At 43.3% G+C, this 21,695-nt stretch overlaps 1 protein-coding gene across 6 annotated transcripts in view; it reads left to right on the plus strand.

Annotated features, from left to right (window-relative positions):
* The window catches only part of DENND2B (DENN domain containing 2B), a 163,317-nt gene that overhangs the window by 55,580 nt on the left and 86,042 nt on the right, over positions 1–21,695 (plus strand). For all 6 annotated transcript variants that reach the window (XM_081210971.1, XM_081210973.1, XM_081210970.1 and 3 more), the window contains one exon: positions 14,501–14,605. In XM_081210971.1, coding sequence (XP_081067097.1) covers positions 14,526–14,605 — 80 coding nt within the window. In that variant the 5' untranslated portion in view covers positions 14,501–14,525. The remainder of the gene's footprint in view (positions 1–14,500; positions 14,606–21,695) is intronic.

Consider the following 21,695-nt stretch of genomic DNA (forward strand, 5'->3'; position numbering starts at 1 on the left):
ATGTCACCCATATATTATTAAATTCTTTGTGACTACTGATATCAATCTAACTTTTTAGTCTTGAGACAGGGTATAGATTAAGAGACGTCAGCACTTTTTTAAAGAGTAAAGCTTGGTGGATTTGATTTAGTGATCTGTTAAACTTGATGGATTAGTTTACAATGATTGCAGAATTACATGCAAGTACAATGTTGTACATAATCCAAAATAGGATGGACTTGCAATGCTTCCAAAAGGGTCTGAAGAGTTAAAGAGATCCATATATGGCAAGCACTGTGAACGATCCCTTGCTGTCCAAGGGAAGCAAACAGCAAACAGATGAAGGCAAGCTCAAGCAGTCTCAGAACTCATTAAGGAAGGGTACAGTGTTTGGCTACAAACCTTGGTTGCAACTCATGATGAGCAAGGAGAGTACTCTGATCCCTGCAATTCTGACTGGTTTGAAGCTGGGGCAGCAGTTGCTGTGTCAAATGAGGAGGAGGAAGCAGAAGTTGCTGACGCAGAGGTTGTTGCTTGTAGTGACTTGAAAAGGAGGACAAGTTTAACTCAGCATCGTGCAAGAGCAAGGAGAAGCACAACGTTTGAAAGCTCCTCTCTGGGAGCATTCATGTTCACCCAATAAATAAGCCATAGTTTGGCTTATTGTGTCATGGGAGTGCATAAGTATGTGTAGCAGGAGTGTGGGAAGCAAACTACATAGAAACCAGAATGTATTTAAATTCTTTCTATCCTATCTTACAGTAAAAGCAAACTTCCAAGCAGGGTGAAAACAATAGTTAAAACATTTACCAATTAAAACATATCAATAGGAAATTAAATAAAGCAATCAGCAGCAATATAAGCAAGTGCATAAAATATTATCTGCTAAAAGTTCAGGAGAAGTATTGGGAAATTTTGGAACAAGAGGGTGATAGATTAAAACTGCAGAGCTTTGAAAAATTAAAAAACAGAGTACGAGATTGGCTCCATTATTATCAAATAATGGAGGCATATAACTTGGACAAAAAATTAGGCTTTTATTATTTGTACCCCGCCCATCTGGCTGGGTTTCCCCAGCCACTCTGGGCGGCTTCCATAGAAACCAAAAAACACTAAAATATCATACATTAAAAACTTCCCTGAACAGGGCTGCCTTAAGATGTCTTCTGAATGTCAGGTAGTTGTTTATCGTTTTGACATCTGATGGGAGGGCGTTCCTCAGGGCGGGCGCCGCTACCGAAAAGGCCCTCTGCCTGGTTCCCTGTAGCTTTGCTTCTCGCAATGAGGGAACCGCCAGAAGGCCCTCAGCACTGGACCTCAGTGTCCGGGCAGAACGATGGGGGTGGAGACGCTCCTTCAGGTATACTGGGCCGAGGCCGTTTAGGGCTTTAAAGGTCAACATCAGCACTTTGAATTGTGCTCGGAAACGTACTGGGAGCCAATGTAGGTCTTTCAAGACCGGTGTTATGTGGTCTCGGCGGCCGCCCCCAGTCACCAGTCAAAATTGGAAACAGAATTGTTAGACCCTAAAGTTAAGAATTTGTCAAGAATGTATAACTTGCTGTTGAAATGGAATGCTCAAGATGAAATGGTGAAATCTGCTATGATTAAATGGGCACAAGATGTTGGACATAATATTATGATGGCTGACTGGAAACAGTTATGGACCACTGGTATGAAGTTTACGGCATGTAATGCCTTAAAAGAGAATTTAATGAAAATGATCTACAGGTGGTACATAACACCAGTCAAGCTTGCAAAAATCTATCATCTGCCCGATAACAAATGTTGGAAATGTAATGAAACTGAAGGTACATTCTTTCACCTTTGGTGGACATGCCCAAAAATTAAGGCATTCTGGGAGATGATCTATAATGAAATGAAAAAGGTATTTAAATATACCTTCCTGAAGAAACCAGAGGCCTTTCTCCTGGGCATGGTCGGCCAATTGGTGCCAAGGAAAGATAGGATTTTTTTTATGTACGCCACAACAGCAGCAAGAATACTTATTGCAAAGTATTGGAAGACACAAGATCTACCCACCAGGGAAGAATGGCAGATGAAGCTGATGGACTACATGGAACTGGCGGAAATGACTGGCAGAATCCGAGACCAGGGAGAAGAGTCGGTGGAAGAAGATTGGAAAAAATTTAAAGTATATTTACAAAAACATTGCAAAATTAATGAATGTTAGAAGGATGCTGAAATGAAGCTATATGGTTTTAGCAGAAATGTAATAAAGAATTAAGTAAAAGCTGATTGATAATGGGCCAAAATGAAAAAATTTAAGGTTAGACCGTTAAGATAAATTATAGAACAAAAATTGAGAAAGATGGAAAGAATTTGCTGAAATAGTTAATTGAAGTAGAATACAAAAAAGGGAGGTGTGAGGAGGTCGATGAAACAAGTAAATGAAAGGTAAAGATACGGAATATTGGATGTGTGTTTTAGTGTTTTTGTTTCTTTTTGCTGTATTGGTGTATTGTTTTTTATGTTTTTCTTTTTATGTATTGTAATGTATGTTCTGTTAAATTTTTTATCACTTTCCTTTTTTCTTTTTTCTGTAATTTTTAAACTTCCAATAAATATCATTTTTTTTAAAAAAATAGATGTGTGAAAATTGGGATGGGACCCTCAGGGAAGCAAATGATTAAGAGAGGCTAAAAGAGCAAGGTAGGACTAGCAAAGGAGGTGAGTGGAAGGGAGGCATCTAGCTGAGAGAGGGGTAGTGTGGAGAGGAATAGAGTTTAACTTCAGGCCCCCTAGTTCCCTACAAAAGCTGCTGTCTCCAAGAGGCTGCTGTTCAAGGAGACATTTAACATCAGGACTAGGCCCCGCTGAGGCTGTATGCCATCTGCCTGAGTGGCTGCAGCTGCTCAGGACACTCCCCAAACCAGCACACCATGCAGTGGTGCTGGGGAAGGGTAGGATATAAGGTACACCTGCTGGAGATAGCAGGCTGTGCGGCCACTGGGGGCAGCCTCCCAAGGGAATTGCCTCTTTGAGTCATGTCTTTGGGGGTGCAGTGAGGGCTCACCCCCCCTTTTAATAGTTTTATGAGGCAGGATTTTATGTGTGGTTTTGCTTGTTTCCACCCCCCCTTGGCTTGTGTGTGTGTGTGTGTGTGCGCGCTGCATATAGCAGCTGTGAAGGAGTGATTTCAGTAACACCACAACAAAGGAGGAAAAGTGTTAAATTCCACATCTCCACTTGTTTCAGTCCTGACAATTACTAGCCTCCGCTTGCCTCCCTGCTAGAAACATGCTTGTTAAATACAGATCTATATTTAACGTCATGTCTAGTTTGACGTTGAGTTCTGTGCCATTGAATTCTGCTGAGTTTTAAAGAAAGGTGGTCATTGGATTCATTGTCAGCCAATCCCACATTACCTTAATTAGCTCCCAGTGAAAGCCGCTATCTATCTATCTATCTATCTATCTATCTATCTATCTATCTATCTATCATCTATCTATCTATCTATCATGTTTTGGAGCTGGCCAGTAATCCTATCCTTTTGGCTGTAAATTGCTGGAACAATCTATATTATTCTGGATAAGTCTTGGCAAGTTTTCTCTCATAATATTGTTCTAGGCTTGGTTTGAAAAACAAAACAAAAAAGTGGAATCTCCCTCAATCCCAGAAATTCTGATTGTGGAGAGCAGCTCTCCTTGCCAAGCCAATTATTTTCCCGTAGAGGATCCCCAGGTGCTGAATTCTAGCTTAGGCAAATGGTTCTACTCAGACGTCTAGGAATCCCAGACAAAGTTGAGCATGTTTGGGTTTGGCTTCTTGGAACGGAGTTTATAAAGGACTGCATGTATAGAGAGACACACTTAAATGAGTATATCTTTACAACAAATATCACTGTTATAGCATCATAATTGAAGTGTATGTGTGTGAAGTTATAAGCATTGTGGCAGATATTTGTTTTCCTAAACGGAGGTTACTGACACCATGTAAAAAAAAAACATTTTTTTTACCACATTGTGATAAAAGTATATATATTTTTAGGATATTAATAATTTGTTTTTGTTAGCTTACCTAGAAGCCAGCATATCTGGAATTAACAAAAATAATCACATTGGGCGGAATTTGGCATTATGCTATTATGATTGTTCAGCTTGCCAGATGGAATGATCTCCCATCTCCCCTTCGCCTGTTCTCTCAATGGGGGTTCTCTCAATCTTACCAGGGTTTATTTAGGGGGGCATGGAGGAGGTGCATGGCAGGGAAAGCCCTGTTGCGCTAGGGGGACTTGTTGCATTCAGTCACACTAGCACAGCTGTTTAGTTGAGTCCAGGCCCATTGGGTTGCAGCCAATGAAGTAGCTCCGTTGGCATAATGTTTTCCATTTCTGTAACAGAACTTCCCCTCTGTCTCCTCAGTTTATGAGCCCCTTGTTCCTTCCCAAATCTGTTCTGGAGGGTTGGGGAGAACCCAAAACAAACTTAGGGGCATGTGGGGAGAAGAAAGACAAGTTCCATGGCTTAGCCAGAAGTCATGTGCTAAGGGTACTACTTTGCTGGATACTGTTTGTTGTTTCACTTACAAGTCTTTCTGAAAGGAATGTTGCAAAAAATAAGCAGGCTACTGGTTGACCCCTTGTGCCTTGAAGTTTGAAATTTGGAAGTAGCAAACCATATAATCTGTGGATTTCTCTCATTTTCAGCCAAATTATTCCCCTCCCCACCAAAAAATATATATGAATCCCAGTTCTCTCATGCGTTCTCTCGGCTGAGGTTAGACTGGGATACAAGAGGGTGGTACAAGTTTGAGAAGAGTTAATTCTCATTAAATTTTTTCCACAACAGTCTTGGAGGATTCCTGCTACCTGTAGCCTGCAATTAAAAACAACAAACAAAAATCCCATCATGCTTAGGATGCAGCTTGACTACCTGGACAAATCTGGCTTTGTGATTGCGTCAGACTTTTATGTATAGCATTTTATGAAACCTGGTAGAATCAGAGTTCCATCTGAGGTTGCTGAGACCATGTGAAAATTCTGGCTTAGTTGCCATTTGGATCATATTATATCACTTTTCAAACAATAAAACTAACAGTTTTAGTGCTGGTTTTTCTGTCATCTGTGAAATAGAAGTCACAATTGGAGAGGAAACTGCCTGTCTTCAGCATAGTGCTGGAGAAAGCCTAGATTTTGCTGCAGAGCATTTTCAGGAAATTGTTGACAAGAGGAATGCAGAGTCCCCCCTCCTCCTGAATGCTCATCATAGCAACATAGCCCAGTCGATTTGGAGCTGCATCAACAGCTTCCTGTGCTTTATATGGTGTTTTTGCCATTAAATGGCTTTATGTTCTGCGCATCGTCACCAGCGCTTTTTATGTTTATGGGGAAAGGGGTTGTGAGGGGAGATGCACTGGGCATTAACAGTTTGTAACAGAATCTCATTGTGATCATGGCTTGGGCTAGCTCACCTTTCCTCTTTGAAAGGAGAGATAGGGGATGAAGAAGACATGATTGTCACTGTGCCCACATACACAATCACAGAATTGGGAGGGGTCTTGTAGGCCATCTGGTCAAACACATTGTTTGATGCAGCAAATCCCGAGCTAAATAATTTCCTACAGATTATTGCTTTGGTCCCTGCCTGAAGATTTTAGGAGGGAGAGAGCCCCCTACTTCCCCAGGTAATTGGTTATATATTAGATCCTTGTGTGAAGGCTAAGTGGTTGTTGACATCAGAAGTGGATTTAGGGGAGCGTGACTACTGTGTTAGAAACTCTTTTTCTTAATGGTGACTGCTGCTGCTCAGGCTGCACAGAAAAAGCAATTTGCCTTTCCCCCCCAGTCAGAGCATGTGTGGAAAGATCACAGAATGGTCATTTGGCATACCTGGGGAAAAACCAAGCACTTTCCAGAGGCACCTATTCCATACTTCCTTCTTTCTCATTAGTGTTTCATTGTCCAGTATTCCCAATAGTATTCCAGTACTATAAAGAAGTGACACAGAAAACTGCTCCTTAGGAAAATATTTCAAATGGGCTGGGTTATATTTATATAGCTATTCCTCAGTGTGCCCTTTATGCAACAGGGGGAAGGTTTTCTAGTGAAGTAGCCTTTGCTATGCAGTACCTTGAGTTTGTATGCGTCGAATCGATTTGCCAAGTCAACGCCAAAGCTTTAGATAATATTTCTGGGCATTAACTATGTTAATAGATTCCATACAGAGACTAAGTAAATAACAAATGAAAGCGCACTTTATGTATGCTGCCAGATAACTAATAGTTTTTATCAATTTACTTCCAAAATCAGATAAAACTCTGCAAAAGGGGAGAACACCCTGAAGTAAATGTAATCTCCAGTCTTTGGAACCTTTGCAGCTATTGGTTGCAGGACTTCTGGCTTTAATGGATGGAAATGAGACCTCCCTAGTCACCACGTCAGCTGATGAGGTGTAAAGAAATGTTTATTGGAAACTGAAGCTTAAGAAACTGACTGCACACAAGCCCTTCCAACAGATGGGTCTGCTGGGGAGAGAGGCTTCAGCAGAATGCATTAGATAGTGCTGTCAAAGTACTTGTCCATTCTAGGTTGTATGTGTGACTTCAAGCTATGTTTTGGTTTTCCACATAGGCATGCTCAAACATATTTTCAGGTTTCCATTACTGTGAACTAAAAAAGGCACACGAAATTTCATGGAAAGGAAAGGCAACACTGGGGAGAAGGGAGTGCCCCAAAGCCCCTCACCTCATCCTTTAATACCCTATTATTACTCCCCGCCACCACACCACTCATTCCCGCCCTCCCACAAAGCACATTTATTCAAATAGTTTGGAAGCCACAAAGCAGGCATATGAGATCTTTATTTACAATTGACATGTTGAGCGTGCAAGATGTTGGACATCATGGACTCTTTGATATTGGCATTATTCAAGTAAAGCTAGCTGGCAAAAATGTGATTGAAACTTTGGTAAACGAAGTAACGTAACTTAGTGGCATAAGGGTATGAGTGCCATTTCATTAATTTACATTAAAAATGTATCCTCCCCATCCTTTTCTCAGAAAGAGCCCCAAATGGTAAGACAGAAAATGGGAAGGCAAAGAACATCCGAAGACACGGAGAGGGGGAGAGTTCTGGCTTTGGTAGAGATCCAAAATTCCAGGCACATTTTTCTGAAGTTTGGATACCTTTTTGATTGAGTTATTTTGATGAAGTTGGTTTCATTTGTTGCATGAAGAATGAGAACTGACCAGAGCTTGGAGGCTGCAGCTGGAGTTGGCTGTACTTTTAAGAATTTATTTGAACTCATGCAAAAGCAAGCTCATAGGGTAGGGACAAGCCCTGGATAATGCTTCTGTTAGCCCAAGAACCATGAGGTTTAATGCAGCTGTGCATTCCAGGCCTAGGGTTAGAGCTGTGCAAATTATTCACAGTAAAATGCTGCTGTAACATTTGTATTGTATTTTCAACAGGGAAAACTTACCAGCAACATTTTTTGTACATTTCTCAAAACTCCCCTGCTTAGTTTTTTCTTTTATTGAAAACCAGCTTATTAAAAAAAATTGGCCATCTGAGAATTCATAGAGGCACTGGGAAATGATTACACTTTAATGCAAAAATAGTAACTTTAGCAGGTTATGAAATTTGATTATTTAATGTATTCATGAAGCAGCAAATTTCTTGATGGAGGCTTGTAGCCTCTCTGTGTTTTGTTCTACTTAATATCTCCCTGTGGAGTCATCTCAAGTGTTCTCAATATGATTTTTTCTTTTAATTTAATTAAAAAATGGATCTAAAATGGGATGGTTTTAACCTCCCCCTCCCCGCTCTCCCAGAAATGTAATGAATACATTTCTTCCAGAATGGAACCTTCAAGATGTAGAAATGTTGTTAGCTTTAAACCAGTGAATCTCAAACCTTTTATGAAGGTGCATCATATTGAGATCTGAACCTCATTTTGTCTTCTTGGTATCAATGTCCATGAGCATTATTTCTTTATATGGAATTGCCGACCCTCGTTGCCCCATTGCCTCATGCTACAGGCAGACTGATCCAATGCGCACAAGGCATATTTTAAATTGCATGACCAGACTTTTGCATGGGTTGGTTTAGCTTAACATTTCCTACATAGCTCAGTTGGTTAGAGCATGATGCTGATAATGCCAAGGTTGTAGGTTCGATCCCGCATTGCAGGGGGTTGGAATAAATGATCTTCTGGGTCCCTTTCAACTCTACAGTTTTATGATTCTATGATTCTACATGGTAGTTGTACTGTCAGCTTGAGAGATCTAGACTGTGCCTGTTAATTTCCAAGCAGAATTCCAAGCACACGCTAGGGCCTTAATACTGCTTCTGGGAATACCTTGTATATCTGGCTTTGGGGCTTGTGTATCGATACCCAATGAAACGCAATTTCCAGGCCTGCCAAAGTACCTCTTAGCTACTATATGGAGAAGTTGCAAAAAGGGGAATTGTGCAAAGAAATTGTCCCCCATTAGACAATAAACCATTCTGCGTGGTCGTCATGGCATAGTCTTGGCTTGAACTTGAAATGCTGTGAGCATTCACAAAAGTGAGCACCTTGTTGAGTGCTTGCAAACAGGATTGAGGTTCGCCTCAGTCTTGTGAGCACTGGCACTTACCCTTCCCTTTGCAGTGTGTGTGTGTGTGTTTGCAAGGGCAGACATTCTGAAGTCTCTGGAAGAGAATCTTTTCCCACTAGACCTTCACCTTAGCAGAAATGGCATGCATGGCATCAGTTACCTGCCAGGGATCCTGGGACTGGTGGTTCCTGTCCCATCCCATTGGGGAAAAGTTGCTGTGTTCCATGCCCCGGTCAAAGGTAAGTAAATTACTTGGTGGTATGGTACTCCCGTTTCCCTGGCTCCCGAGTTGTGTGGAGAGGGGAGGTCCCAGCCCAACACAATGCCCCCTTCTTTTCGCCTAGCCTTCCCTTTAGATCTTTGCTGCCACCAGTTGAAAGATTTTATTTTTCTACAAGGTTGTCTTTCACCAACCAGTCTAAAACTCTCCCGTGTCTCCTTGAGAACACTTTGAAGTAGTGTAGAACTTGGCTTAGACATGGGGTGTGTGTTTTTTTTTTAAATAAAAATAACAGAGACCACAAGGTTTTCTGTAGCAAGACTGGAAGTTTACTAAATGGGGGGGGGGTGTAGTTTATAAGAAAAAAAAGGTTCTAATTTAAGAATGTTTACAAGCAACAAAACATTCCCGGTGTGGGTAATAAACTATAGCAAATAAATGTAGGTTAAAACACTTTCATCTCTCCCCACACTAGACAATCCCTAGAGTAGACTTGTGTTTTCTTTGTCTCCCGAGCTCATACCTTGATCTGTTCATCCTTTCATCCGGTTCCCTGATCTGGCTACGTGAGTGCTAATCAGCAAATTGAAGGAAGTATGAGGGTCTTAATTCCCAACTACAGTACCATCCTCAGTTATTCTACCACCTTCTAATTAGTGGCAAAAATCTACAAATTAACCCATTAACTCCCCAAACACACCTACATGCAAGATTTATAGTTTTATAATAACATAACATAACATATACGCCACAGATTCCTCATCCCTGGTCTGGCCTTTCTGTGGTCTTTGCTGCTGCTGCTGCTGCTGCTTCTGATCTGGCCCCTGCTTATCTCATTCGGAGTCACAGTTGCTACTCAGGGTGGAATGGGGTCACCATATTTTTTTTTTTAATATTTATTGCATTTTTTAAACACAAAACAAACCAACAAACATATATAATACCGTCACCATAGAACAAAACAAAAGAAAACAGAAGAAATTTAAAAAGTGAACAAAGAATGAATAGAAGAAAAAAAGATACATCAAGATCAATTTATCCATTAATCATATTCTCATAACCTTTGGACTTCCTCGCATCACCCTTTCCTGCGTTCTCAGTTATATAGTTACAAGCAGCAAATTATTACCTTATTTCAAATCTTATTTTGTAGTTCTCAAATATTATATCCCCAATTTCAATATTTTTTATCATATACTAAACTGGTTAACTTAAGTATAATATTACCTCAGATTCCATCATTTTCTTAAACATCATTTAATCATACATTTTACCGCTAAGTTACTGATGCCATGTTGTTTTCTATCATGCATTCTCTTAGCATTCATATAGCTTATGATGTTTTTGTAGATAGTCTTTAAATTTCTTCCAGTCCTCTTCCACCGTCTCTTCTCCCAGGTCTCGAATTCTGCCAGTCATTTCGGCAAATTCCATGTAGTCTATCAGTTGCGTCTGCCACTCTTCCAGAGTGGGCAAATCCTGTGTCTTCCAGTGCTTTGCGATGAGTATTCTTGCTGCTGTTGTTGCATACATAAAGAAAGTTCTGTCCTTCTTTGGCACCATTTGGCCGACAATGCCCAAAAGGAAGGCCTCTGGTTTCTTAAGGAAGGTATATTTAAATACCTTTTTTAGTTCATTATAGATCATTTCCCAGAAGGCCTTAACCCTTGGGCACGTCCACCAAAGGTGAAAGAATGTTCCTTCAGTTTCTTTACATTTCCAACACTTATTGTCTGGCAAATGATATATTTTTGCAAGCTTGACTGGGGTCATGTACCACCTGTATATCATTTTCATAATATTTTGGAATGGGCTCACCATAGGCTGTCCAAAGGCTCAAGGTTTTGCAAGGATTTTGTTTAAATGCTGCCAAAGGCTCAGTGATGTAATTTGTCCATTGTGGTTGCTAAAGGGTACTGGTTTGAATTGATTAACTTGGTAATGAACACCTGTGCTGGGTGGTGTAGCCAGATTCTTCTATCCATCCAGACAGGTCACTTTGTTCTGTTGCATGAACTGCAACCATCCTTCCTGTGGTTGCTACTGCTGTGAGTGTGGGCTATGCCTGCATGTGCCGATTGCCACAGGATGCCTTGCTTTGTGCCCCTGCTGATGTCAGTTCTGCATCCAGGGCTGATGGTTTGTGTCTTTGCAGTGGATCTCTGTTCTTTGTCTTGCTTGTGAGTGTTGTGCTAAGCATCTCCCTTGCCCAAACACAAAGGGATCATAGCAAACAATGAGAGGGATGCACAGGATATGATTGCTGGGACTGAAATGATTGTTTAGTTCATTAATTGAGGTTTGAACTATTTCCCTTTTCCCTTGTGTGAATCAGGCAGATCATTTCTGATGTTTAGTGTAGATAGATAAATGATCTAGGAAAACCCCTTGATGATTTCTGAAACAGAAAGTAAGTGGTTCTTTGGTTAAAAAAGCTTGTTAACTACTCTCAAAATATAATTTGTACTGCAGAAGATAAATCAACTAAAACCAATTTGTTTGACAGCTTTAGCAATTTTCAGTCATGTTCTTTCCCCCTTTGATCTCTAATTCTTTCCAGACGGAGTGTGTCTAAAATGATTCCATTCCTTCTTCAAGTATCCAAATCTAATTTTTATTTCTCTTGTGTGGAGAGGAATCATTTATTTATTTACTAGATTTATAGGCCATATTTTAGATATGAATTCCTGAGGCAGTTTCACAGACCTACATGATGGTACTGAAAATGGTTGGGCTTCAGGCTACATAAGTAATATTTCCATGTCCAGTTGCACAGATGGCACGTCCTTTGGGAAAACTGGTGCTGCTGGAGAAAGTGCTCATGCAACTGTGTGATCTATGTGATTGGCATGTGTCCTTGCTGTTGATGTGTCATGGAGGGCGAGTAACAGGAACCAATTTTGGGTGAAGATGCCACACTTCATTTGCCACATACTGTATGAATTAGACCTTATTTACAGATTGCAGATGCACATATGATTTCATAATAATAATAATAAGAATAAGAATAAGAATTAGAATTTATGCCGCTCATCTGACTGGGTTGCCCCAGCCACTCTGGGTGGCTTCCAACAACTAAAACATTAAGCACAGCAAAATATCAAACCTTATAAACTTCCCAATGCAGGACTGCCTTGTGATGTCTTCGGAAAGTTGTGTAGATTACCTGTTTGACACCTGATGGAAGGGTGTTCCACAGGATGGGTGCCACTACTGAGAAAGCCCTCTGCCTGGTTCCCTGTAACTTCACTTCTTGCAGTAACAAAACCATCAGAAGGCCCTCTGAACTGGACCTCATTGTCTGAGCTGAACAACAGGGATGGAAACACTCCTTCAGGTATACAGGGCTGAAGCTGTTTAGGGCTTTAAACATCAGCACCAACATATAGATCCACTGACCACATGGTTGACTGGATGGTTGCAGGACCAGTCCATGATGCTTCTTCAGTCCAAACTGGTCCTCAGCCTACACAATGAATAAGAACATTGCAAGGTCAGTGCAGGCCACATGTAGCTGTGTGAACCAGGCATTGCTGGTGTGAACCATGGGCATTACTTTGTGACACAGTGAGAAACATGAGACACATCATTGGGCTGGGGGGGAGGAGACAAATTTCCCTTGGATGGATGTGCCCCAAAAATCTTGTACCACATAGAAATAAAAAAAGATGCCTCTTTTTGAGCTGTTGTCAGCGACATATTCTTTCTACTATCCCTGCAGAGGCAGGTTTTCAATAATCTGTTATTCTTTGTGTCTCCTGAGAGTGCAATAGAACACTTGCCTAGTTTCAACAGCATTTTGATTTTTTGTTTAAGCTGACAATCCTTTTTACTCTCAGGGACATCCCCACCTCACATTTTTAGAATGAATATACACACACATACAAAAACAGATACACATCAAATGTGAATATATAGACCAGATGGTTGGGCTTGCAGTGTGGGCAATGCTTTTTTCTGGGGGTAGGGACGTGGGTGGCGCTGTGGTCTAAACCACTGAGCCTCTTGGGCTTGCCCATCATAAGGTCTGCAGTTCAAATCCACACACCAGTGAGCTCCTGTTGCCCTGTCCCAGCTCCTGCCAACCTAGCAGCTCGAAAGCATACCAGCATGGGTAGATAAATAGGTACAGTAGGAAGGTAAACAGCGTTTCTGTGCTCTCTGGCACTTGTCATGGTGCTCTGTGTGCCAGAAGTGGTTTAGTCATGCTGGCCCCATGACCTGGAAAAGCTGCCTGCGGACAAACACAAGCTCCCTCAGCCTAAAAGTGGAGACGAGCGCTGCAACCCCATAATTGAATTCAACTGGACTTAACCATCCAGGGGTCCTTTACCTTTTCTGGGGGTACTCAAGTATACACAATACCAGCACCTTTTCCCTCCTAAAAGAAAAGCACTGAGAAAAGTGATCCATGTTTGAATCCTCACTATGCTGCAAAGCTAAGTAGGTGGCTGTGGACCTCTCACCCTCTAATCTACCTCATAGGACTGTGGTAAGCTCAAAATAGAAGCTCCTCTGAGCTCCTTGTAGGAAGAATGGGATACAAATGTTGTTACCCACTGAGCCCGGCTTCGGCTGGGGAGGGCAGGATATAAATAAAATTTTATTTATTTATTTATTATTAAATAATAAAAGTTGTGTTTGAAGTAGATTTGTGGGATTTTACTTATTGTGCTTGTATCCCCGCTGCAAACAGACCATGGTTGGTAGTTAATGCTGTGTTATTTGCCATCCTTCAGAGAAGGAAGATGACATGAGGTGTGTGGTTGCTGTAAACATCTGGATTCAGTTTAATTTGAGGAATATTGCAGATCTGAGAGGATTTGGGTCAAACCTGCCAGTGGAACTTTTCATTAAGCAGGCTGTTTATTTTACATTTACTATGGGAAGCCTAAGGGTTGCAGTAATAATCTGGTTCCCATGTGCTATCCACTGTAAACAAGAAAAGTATGTACAGTATCTCAAAGAGAAAGTCCCTGCCCCCATCAGCTTGTACTTTAAGAGTTAGAAACAGCACAGAGGGCAATAAGATATTTGTAAGCATAATAATCTTCAAGATATTGTGACTTTTTGAGACCAGCAAGGGGTTGTATCTTTTGGTTTAGTTAGTTGTTATTTGCAGAAGGTCTAGAAAGATAAATGCAGGTGTCCTTGGAAGACCTTGTGCTCTATCGCCAGCTTGGGGAACTATATGAAAGAGAGCTAGGTTTGAGAGAAGAAAATTACATATTGTACAAGTCTTTGCATTAGGACCATAATCAACTTATCTTTGATATGTTTATGGGCAGGCTTGTACATCTTATAAATTATGATATACTGTATCCTATCACGACATTGCACAGTCTGTGAGTTCTGCCATGGTTTCTAATGCTCATTTTAAAACTTTTGCTTTAGGACTGAGCTCTGTCATTTGTTATTACAGTTGTGACACTTTTTTTTAAAAAAAATGCTATCTTAATTATCCCAGTCCCAATTTAATGAGAGAAAGTGGCAAAGTAAGGACTATGGTTCCATTCTTCTAACATACTTTTCTGTAGTTTTAGTTTCTTGTCTAAACATGACTCAAAGCTGCTGTTTGACTTTTTGCAACATTGAAAAGAGTAGTTATGTTTAGGTAACATGTTCAAAACTTTTTTTGACAGTCTTTTCCATGCACTAGAAATATTTCTTACTAAGCTGTGTTGGAAAAAGTCTGTGGTTCAATGGGTTTGCTTTGGATTTTCTTCCCCCTCACCCAGGTTTCCAGGTTTATAGAGAGCAGAAATGACCATGACTGCCAACAAGGTTGCCAGTGTCACCAAGAGAGCTGGAGGAAGTAAAGTGCCACGGGATAGTCTCGATAGGTAAGTGGAAAGCAACATGTTTATGGGCTTTTGTTGCCTGATTCCAAATTTCTTCCTGCTCTATCACCCCAACAGGAAGCAATGCTCTGACCCATAGATCTATGAAACTTATTGTTTATAGGAGGAGGCCCATTTCTGAACCCAGAGTCTCTTGGCCCTGCTCCTCTTCCTTCCTGTTTCTCTCTCTTCACCAGGACTCTCCAAATATATAAGCAGCAATAAGAGCAGCAGCCCTTCTTTTGGGCAGGCTGGGCCTGGAAGGCAGGCTGGGCCTTTCCCTTCTTTTGGGCAGGCTGGGCCTGGAAGGAGGGGACAAGTGAGTGTGTGATGGTGATGGTGGCAGGAGGGCTCCCCTTGAGGGCATCTTGTTCAAGAGTCCCTTAACATATGGCGCCAACACTGGATCCAGGGGGTAATGTGTGTAGAAGCCTTGGCATACAGGTCACCCTGGGTCTCCTTCCTAATCACATCCTTGGCCATGTTATGTAAATATACAACTGCTAAGCTCTGACTCTGTGATCTTGCAAGCAGCAAAGCAATGTTTTGTTTTTTAAACATCAACATGAAACTGCTGATATGGACTGTCCAGAGAGTTGGGGTGAGTTGCCATCAGTATACTGATGAAAACAACTCTCCCTTTTTCATCTGAACCAAGTAAGGCACCTATAAAGGCCAAATGCACTGTTTGGGTGTCTCTTGACCTGGCACTACTCCTGGATTTGCAATTGGTATATATGACCCGAAGGACTTTTATCTTCTGGCTACTTATGGGGAAAGGTGATCTGGTCCCTGTTATACATGGCAACCTCGTGGCTGAGCATTGTGGTGTGCTTCACCTGGAGTTCCTTTGAACATTTGTACAAATTTCAATCTATGGTAAAGTGCCATCCTGGGCCCTCTGCCCAGCTCTGACACCTGCCCATTTTTTTTAAAATCAACACCTCCCCATTTTATTATCTTGCTCCAAGCAACTTCTTCCATGTTTTCATTTTTGGTGGTGGGGGAGAAGGTGGTTCCCCACAAAAACATGGCGGTGGTCATATTCACTCCCTACAATGCCCTAGGATTGCTTAACTCTTAGGGCATTTGGGGCAAGTCCAAAATGACATCTGGAAATAGTTTGGCACTGGAGTGCAAATAATAATAATAATAATAATAATAATAATAATAATAATAAGAAGAAGAAGAATAATAATAAGAAGAAGAATAATAAGAATAATAATAATAATAATAAATAATTTATTATTTGTACCCCGCCCATCTGGCTGGGCTTCCCCAGCCACTCTGGGCAGCTTCCAAAAAAAATATTAAAATACTCTAATACATCAAACATTAAAAGCTTCCCTGAACAGGGCTGCCTTCAGATGTCTTCTAAAAGTCTGGTAGTTGTTGTTCTCTTTGACATCTGGTGGGAGGGCGTTCCACAGGGAGGGCACCACTACTGAGAAGGCCTTCTGCCTGGTTCCCTGTAACTTGGCTTCTCACAGTGAAGGCCCTCTGTGCTGGACCTCAGTGTCCAGGTAGAACGATGGGGGTGGAGACGCTCCTTCAGGTATACAGGACCGAGGCCGTTTAGGGCTTTAAAGGTCAGCACCAATACTTTGAATTGTGCTCAGAAACGTACTGGGAGCCAATGTAGGTCTTTTAAGTTATGTGGTCTCGGCGGCCGCTCCCAGTCACCAGTCTAGCTGCCGTGTTCTGGATTAGTTGTAGTTTCCGGGTCACCTTCAAAGGTAGCCCCACGTAGAGCGCATTGCAGTAGTCCAAGCAGGAGATAACCAGAGCATGCACCACTCTGGCGAGGCAGTCCGCAGGCAGATAGGGTCTCAGCCTGCGTACCAGATGGAGCTGGTAAACAGCTGCCCTGGACACAGATTTGACCTGTGCCTCCATGGACAGCTGTGAGTCCAAAATGACTCCCAGGCTGCGCACCTGGTCCTTCAGGGGCACAGTTACCCCATTCAGGACCAGGGAATCCTCCACACCTGCCCGCCTCCTGTCCCCCGAGATCAGTACTTCTGTCTTGTCAGGATTCAACCTCAATCTGTTAGCCGCCATCCAACCTCCAACCGCCTCCAGGCACTCACACAGGACCTTCACCGCCTTCACTGGTTCTGATTTGAAAGAGAGGTAGAGCTGGGTATCATCTGCATACTGATGAACACCCAGCCCAAACCGCCTGATGATCTCTCCCAGCGAATGCATATAGATGTTGAAAAGCATGGGGGAGAGGACAGAACCCTGAGGCACCCCACAAGTGAGAGCCCAGGGGTCTGAACACTCACCCCCCCCACCACTTTCTGAACACGGCCCAGGAGAAAGGAGCGGAACCACTGTATGACAGTGCCCCCAGCTCCCAGCCCTTCAAGATGGTCCAGAAGGATGTTATGGTCGATGGTATCAAACGCCGCTGAGAGATCCAGCAGAACTAGGAAACAGCTCTCACCTTTGTCCCTAGCCCGCCGGAGATCATCAACCAGTGCGACCAAGGCAGTTTCAGTCCCATGATGAGGCCTGAATCCCGACCGGAAGGGATCCAAATGGTCCGCTTCTTCCAGGCGTGCCTGGAGTTGTTCAGCAACCACTCGCTCAATCACCTTGCCCAAGAATGGAAGATTTGAGACTGGGCGATAGTTGGCCATCATGGCCGCATCTAAAGATGGATTTTTAAGAAGCGGTTTAATAACCGCCTCTTTCAGCGGGTCTGGGAAGGCTCCCTCACAGAGGGAAGCATTCACCACCCCATGAAGCCCATCGCCCAGTCCTTCCCGGCTAGCTTTTATAAGCCAGGATGGGCAAGGATTAAGGAGACAAGTGGTTGGTTTCACTCGTCCAAGCAGCCTGTCCACATCCTCGGGGGTAACAGATTGGAATTGATCCCACACAACTTGACTAGACAGGACTCTAGCACTCTCCCGCCCCGGCCCTGCTCCCATGGTGGAGTCTACCTCTTCTCGAATCTGAGCGACTTTATCCGCAAAAAACTTTGCAAAATCATTGCAGGAGATCATGTGGCCCGTACTGGGCCCTGATGGAGCAGGTGGTTCCGCTAAATTGTGAACCACCTGAAAGAGTCTCCTGCTGCTGTTTTCCGCAGATGCAATAGAGGCGGTGAAGAAAGTCTTCTTCGCCGTCGCTATTGCCACTTGGTAGGCTCGACATTGAGCTCTAACCCGTGTCTGGTCAAATTCAGAATGGGTTATCCGCCACCAGCGCTCTAGCCATCTCAATGATTGTTTCATTGCACTCAGATCCGTGGAAAACCACGGGGCTGTCCGGGCTCCATGCAATCGGAGAGGGCGCTTCGGAGCCAAACAGTCGATAGCCCTGGTTAACTTCGCATTCCAGCGGGCCACCAGGGAATCAGCTGAAAGGCCATCAACATGGGATAAAGCATCCCCTACCACTCTCTGGAAACCATTTGGATCCATTAAGTGGCGGGGGCGGACCATCTGAATCGGTCCCACCTCCCTGCAGAGGGGAAGGGTCACGGAGAAGTCCAGTTGCACCAGGAAGTGATCTGACCATGGCACTTCTTTCGTTTCGCTTTTACTTAGTGTCAGATCACCAACATCCATAGAGGTAAACACCAGGTCTAAGGCATGTCCGTGGCTATGGGTTGGGCCAAACTTATTCAGGGACAGCCCCATGGAGGCCCTGCTTTCCACGAAGTCCCGAGCGGCCCCTTGTAAGGTCGTGTCGGCATGGATGTTAAAATCCCCTAGGACAACCAAGCTAGGTGTCTCCAGGAGAACATCCGCCACGACCTGAAGCAGCTCGGGCAGGAATCCTTGGTGCAGCGGGGAGGTCGGTACACCAATAGGAATCCTGTACTGCCCCTATTGCCCAACTTCCAGAACGTGCACTCAGAAAACTGGGTTTTCCCAGTAGGATGCCTGGTGCAGACTAATGACTTCCTAAAAATCACTGCAACCCCCCCTCCCCGCCCACAAGGCCTGGGTTGCTGTGCATAAGAGAAACCTGGTGGACAAGCAGCGGCAAGGACAGGCTCATCTGCTTCATCCAACCAAGTCTCTGTCACACATGCCAGGTCAAATCCTCCATCCACGATCAAGTCGTGGATCACAGTGGTTTTATGGATCATTGACCTGACATTGCACAGCAGCACCTTCAGGTCGTGTGGGTATCCCTTGCTGATTCCAGTATCCGTCCGGTCAGGACCAGACCTGGAGGCAGGGATAGTCCTCAAGCAACGACTAAGCCTGCTTCCTCGGTCTTAGCGTAACTCCTCCTCCTACCCGTGATCACTGAGATCGGTTGTCCCAGTGCATCCCCCCCCCCTGTGGAACCTGCCCCAGCCATTTTGTTTGCTGGGACCCACTCCCAGGCAGCCCTGACCCCACCCCTTAAAATCAAAATAAAACCTATACAAAAAACCAACAGAACAATAAGACAATAAAAACAAAAAACAGAGAAAGTTACAAACACAACAAAATTAAATTAAATTAAACAAATTCCCACACCCAAGTGAACACCCACCACACACACCCGAGGCCTCCTTGGAGCCTTTTAAGCCCGCCCCCAGGCCCAAGGTGGAAAATGGGCTTCAAGGGGGAGCGGTCCTCCCCAAAACTCACGGCAGAGGAGCAGCAGCAGCAATGTCCCGGGCCTCCTTGGAGCCTTATATGCTGTGGTGGAGTATGGGGCCTGCCCCCAGGCCCAAGGTGGAAAATGGGCTTCAAGGGGGAGCGGTCCTCCCCAAAACTCACGGCAGAGGAGCAGCAGCAGCAATGTCCCGGGCCTCCTTGGAGCCTTATATGCTGTGGTGGAGTATGGGGCCCGCCCCCAAGCCCAAGGTGGAAAAGAAAAATGAGCCCCAGCAGCTGCCTGAGTATGCTTTATGATGGTCCTGGGCCTGCAAAGTATCTTCCAGTATCTTCTGCATAAACCTGCTTGTGTGATTAGTTGTCAGATGGGGCCTTCTTCCAAGTATCTGTATCCTCTGACGTTAGGTTAGTTGTCAAAAGGAACATTCTTGGTGGTGGTGCCCTAGAGAGATTCTGTTCTCCCTCCCCATCCCCCAGCAAGCTGCTGAGCCCTGGGCTAAAGTGCTTGTTCACTTAAAAATGGAATTTGAAGTCTGCTTCTGACCTCTAGTTTAAACTTAAAACTATGGCTAGTGTCCAGCTCTGTGCAGATGTGATGCTAGCTTCAGTTACTGTTGGGGAAAAAGAGATAGGGGAACTCAAAAAGTTGATGGGAGGAGGAATGAGCCCGAGGGAGACACAAACACAGTTCTGAGTGGGACTCCGATTCCCTTAACTATGTTTAAGGCTCCAGTGGAGCCAGTTCAAAATAAGGCACTGCTGTGGGATTCTGAAAAAATTCAAAGCTTCTTATAGGATGTGATTTAGCCAAAGCACGTTTAAGTCTCTCTCCTCATACTGGAACTCAGGATCACGCGCTGAAGATGATGAACAGTCAGTTCAGAGCATGTGGGATCAACTGTTCCCCACCCCCCGACAGTGTATAATTAAGATTATTGTGTATACTATGCCATCACTGTACATGGCACCACACCTTGTGTACATGTGCACATTGTCAGGGTGAACAATCTCCAAGACTTCCTAAGTGAAAGTCCAGACCTGGGAGTAAAGAAGTTCAGAACCACTATTTTCAATACAAGTTTTTTTGGCACTAGTGTTAAAAATCTTGAAAAAACAAGTGTGTAAGTTCTACATGCCTGTCCACAAGCTCCACATCTCTCTTCTTCTCATTATGACCAACATTTATTTTTAAAGGTTTCTTTCAGTAATGAATAATATATTTAAAGGCAAGCATAGGCATGAGAGTTGGCACATCACTGAGTTACAGACTCATGAGAGAAACCTTCCAATATGTCATGCTAGCAGCCTGACTCCTTCGTTTCATGTAATCTACTTGGCTGACTTTCCTTTGGGAGGCCAAGCCCTGAGTCATTGGGAAGATTTCTTCCTTTTTAATAAGACTTAAATCAACAGAAGCAGCACTTCAATTAATTTTCATTTAACACTTGGAGGGATTCATTCTAAACGCATTTTGAAAAGAAAGAAACTACTACAAAACACCCACACTGAGAAATCTAGCTACTCGTTTAATCTGGGATTTGACCAGAAGTACTGCAGACAAACAGCCTCTGGTCTGCAAGTGGCAGAATTGTGATGTTTTGACTATCAGTGTTAAAGGGAGTTCTAATTTTCTTGCAGAAAATGGCAGTCTTGCCAATATAGCTGTCTTTTCTTCAGGAGAAATGACTGCCTCTGCCATGAATTAAGTTTGTACACATCAGTTGCCCTTTGCTAGCAAGTAACTGTGTCTTTCCTCCTAGATTTGTGAATCTGAGGGGTTAACAAAAACCACAGTCCTATTACCATGGCAGAAATATCTGTATCGTGAGGCTGGATAGAAAAAGCTTGCTCTTGGGGAAATACTCTCACCAAACCAAACCAAATCAAACCAAACCAGACTATCTATCTGAATATTTTCCTGACCACAGTCAGGAAAAATTGAGGCAAAAACTGACAAGTAAGTCCAGACACCCAAACTTTATGACATATACCCATCTGCAGTTACTGGTGGTTGTAACAGTGAACCCCAGCCCAAGTTGGCTTTGTGCCTGCTTAATGCCCTAAGCAAGAGTAAATTATAGGAACCAGAAATGGAGAGTCTGTTGAAAGAAATGTAATATTAATATTAAAACTTTAGGAATTCTGTAAGTGTCATATCATATGAAAGGCATTCACTGAAACTATTCCTTATCCCTTAATAAGAACAGCAAGCAAGGGGCAGAGGGCAGCATTAAAATTAAAAGTAGATAAAAAGGAGGGAAACAGCAGCAATTTATCAGTAGAAGCATATAAATAAGGCCTTTGGCACTGAAAAGGCAAAATACTCAGTGCCATGTGTGCCCCTTGGGGAGAAAATTGTACAGTTTGGGTAACACCTCTGAGTACCATATTTTTCGCCCCATAGGACGCACCGGCCCATAGGACGCACCTAGTTTTTTTTTTGGGGGGGGGGGAAATAAAGGAAAAAAAAATCCCCCCCCCAGGTGTGCTGTGCTAATCCCGAAGCTTGGGGCGTGTGGAGC

Source organism: Podarcis bocagei (assembly GCF_964188305.1).
Source record: "Podarcis bocagei genome assembly, chromosome: 1".
In the NCBI taxonomy this organism is placed as follows: Eukaryota; Metazoa; Chordata; class Lepidosauria; order Squamata; family Lacertidae; genus Podarcis; species Podarcis bocagei.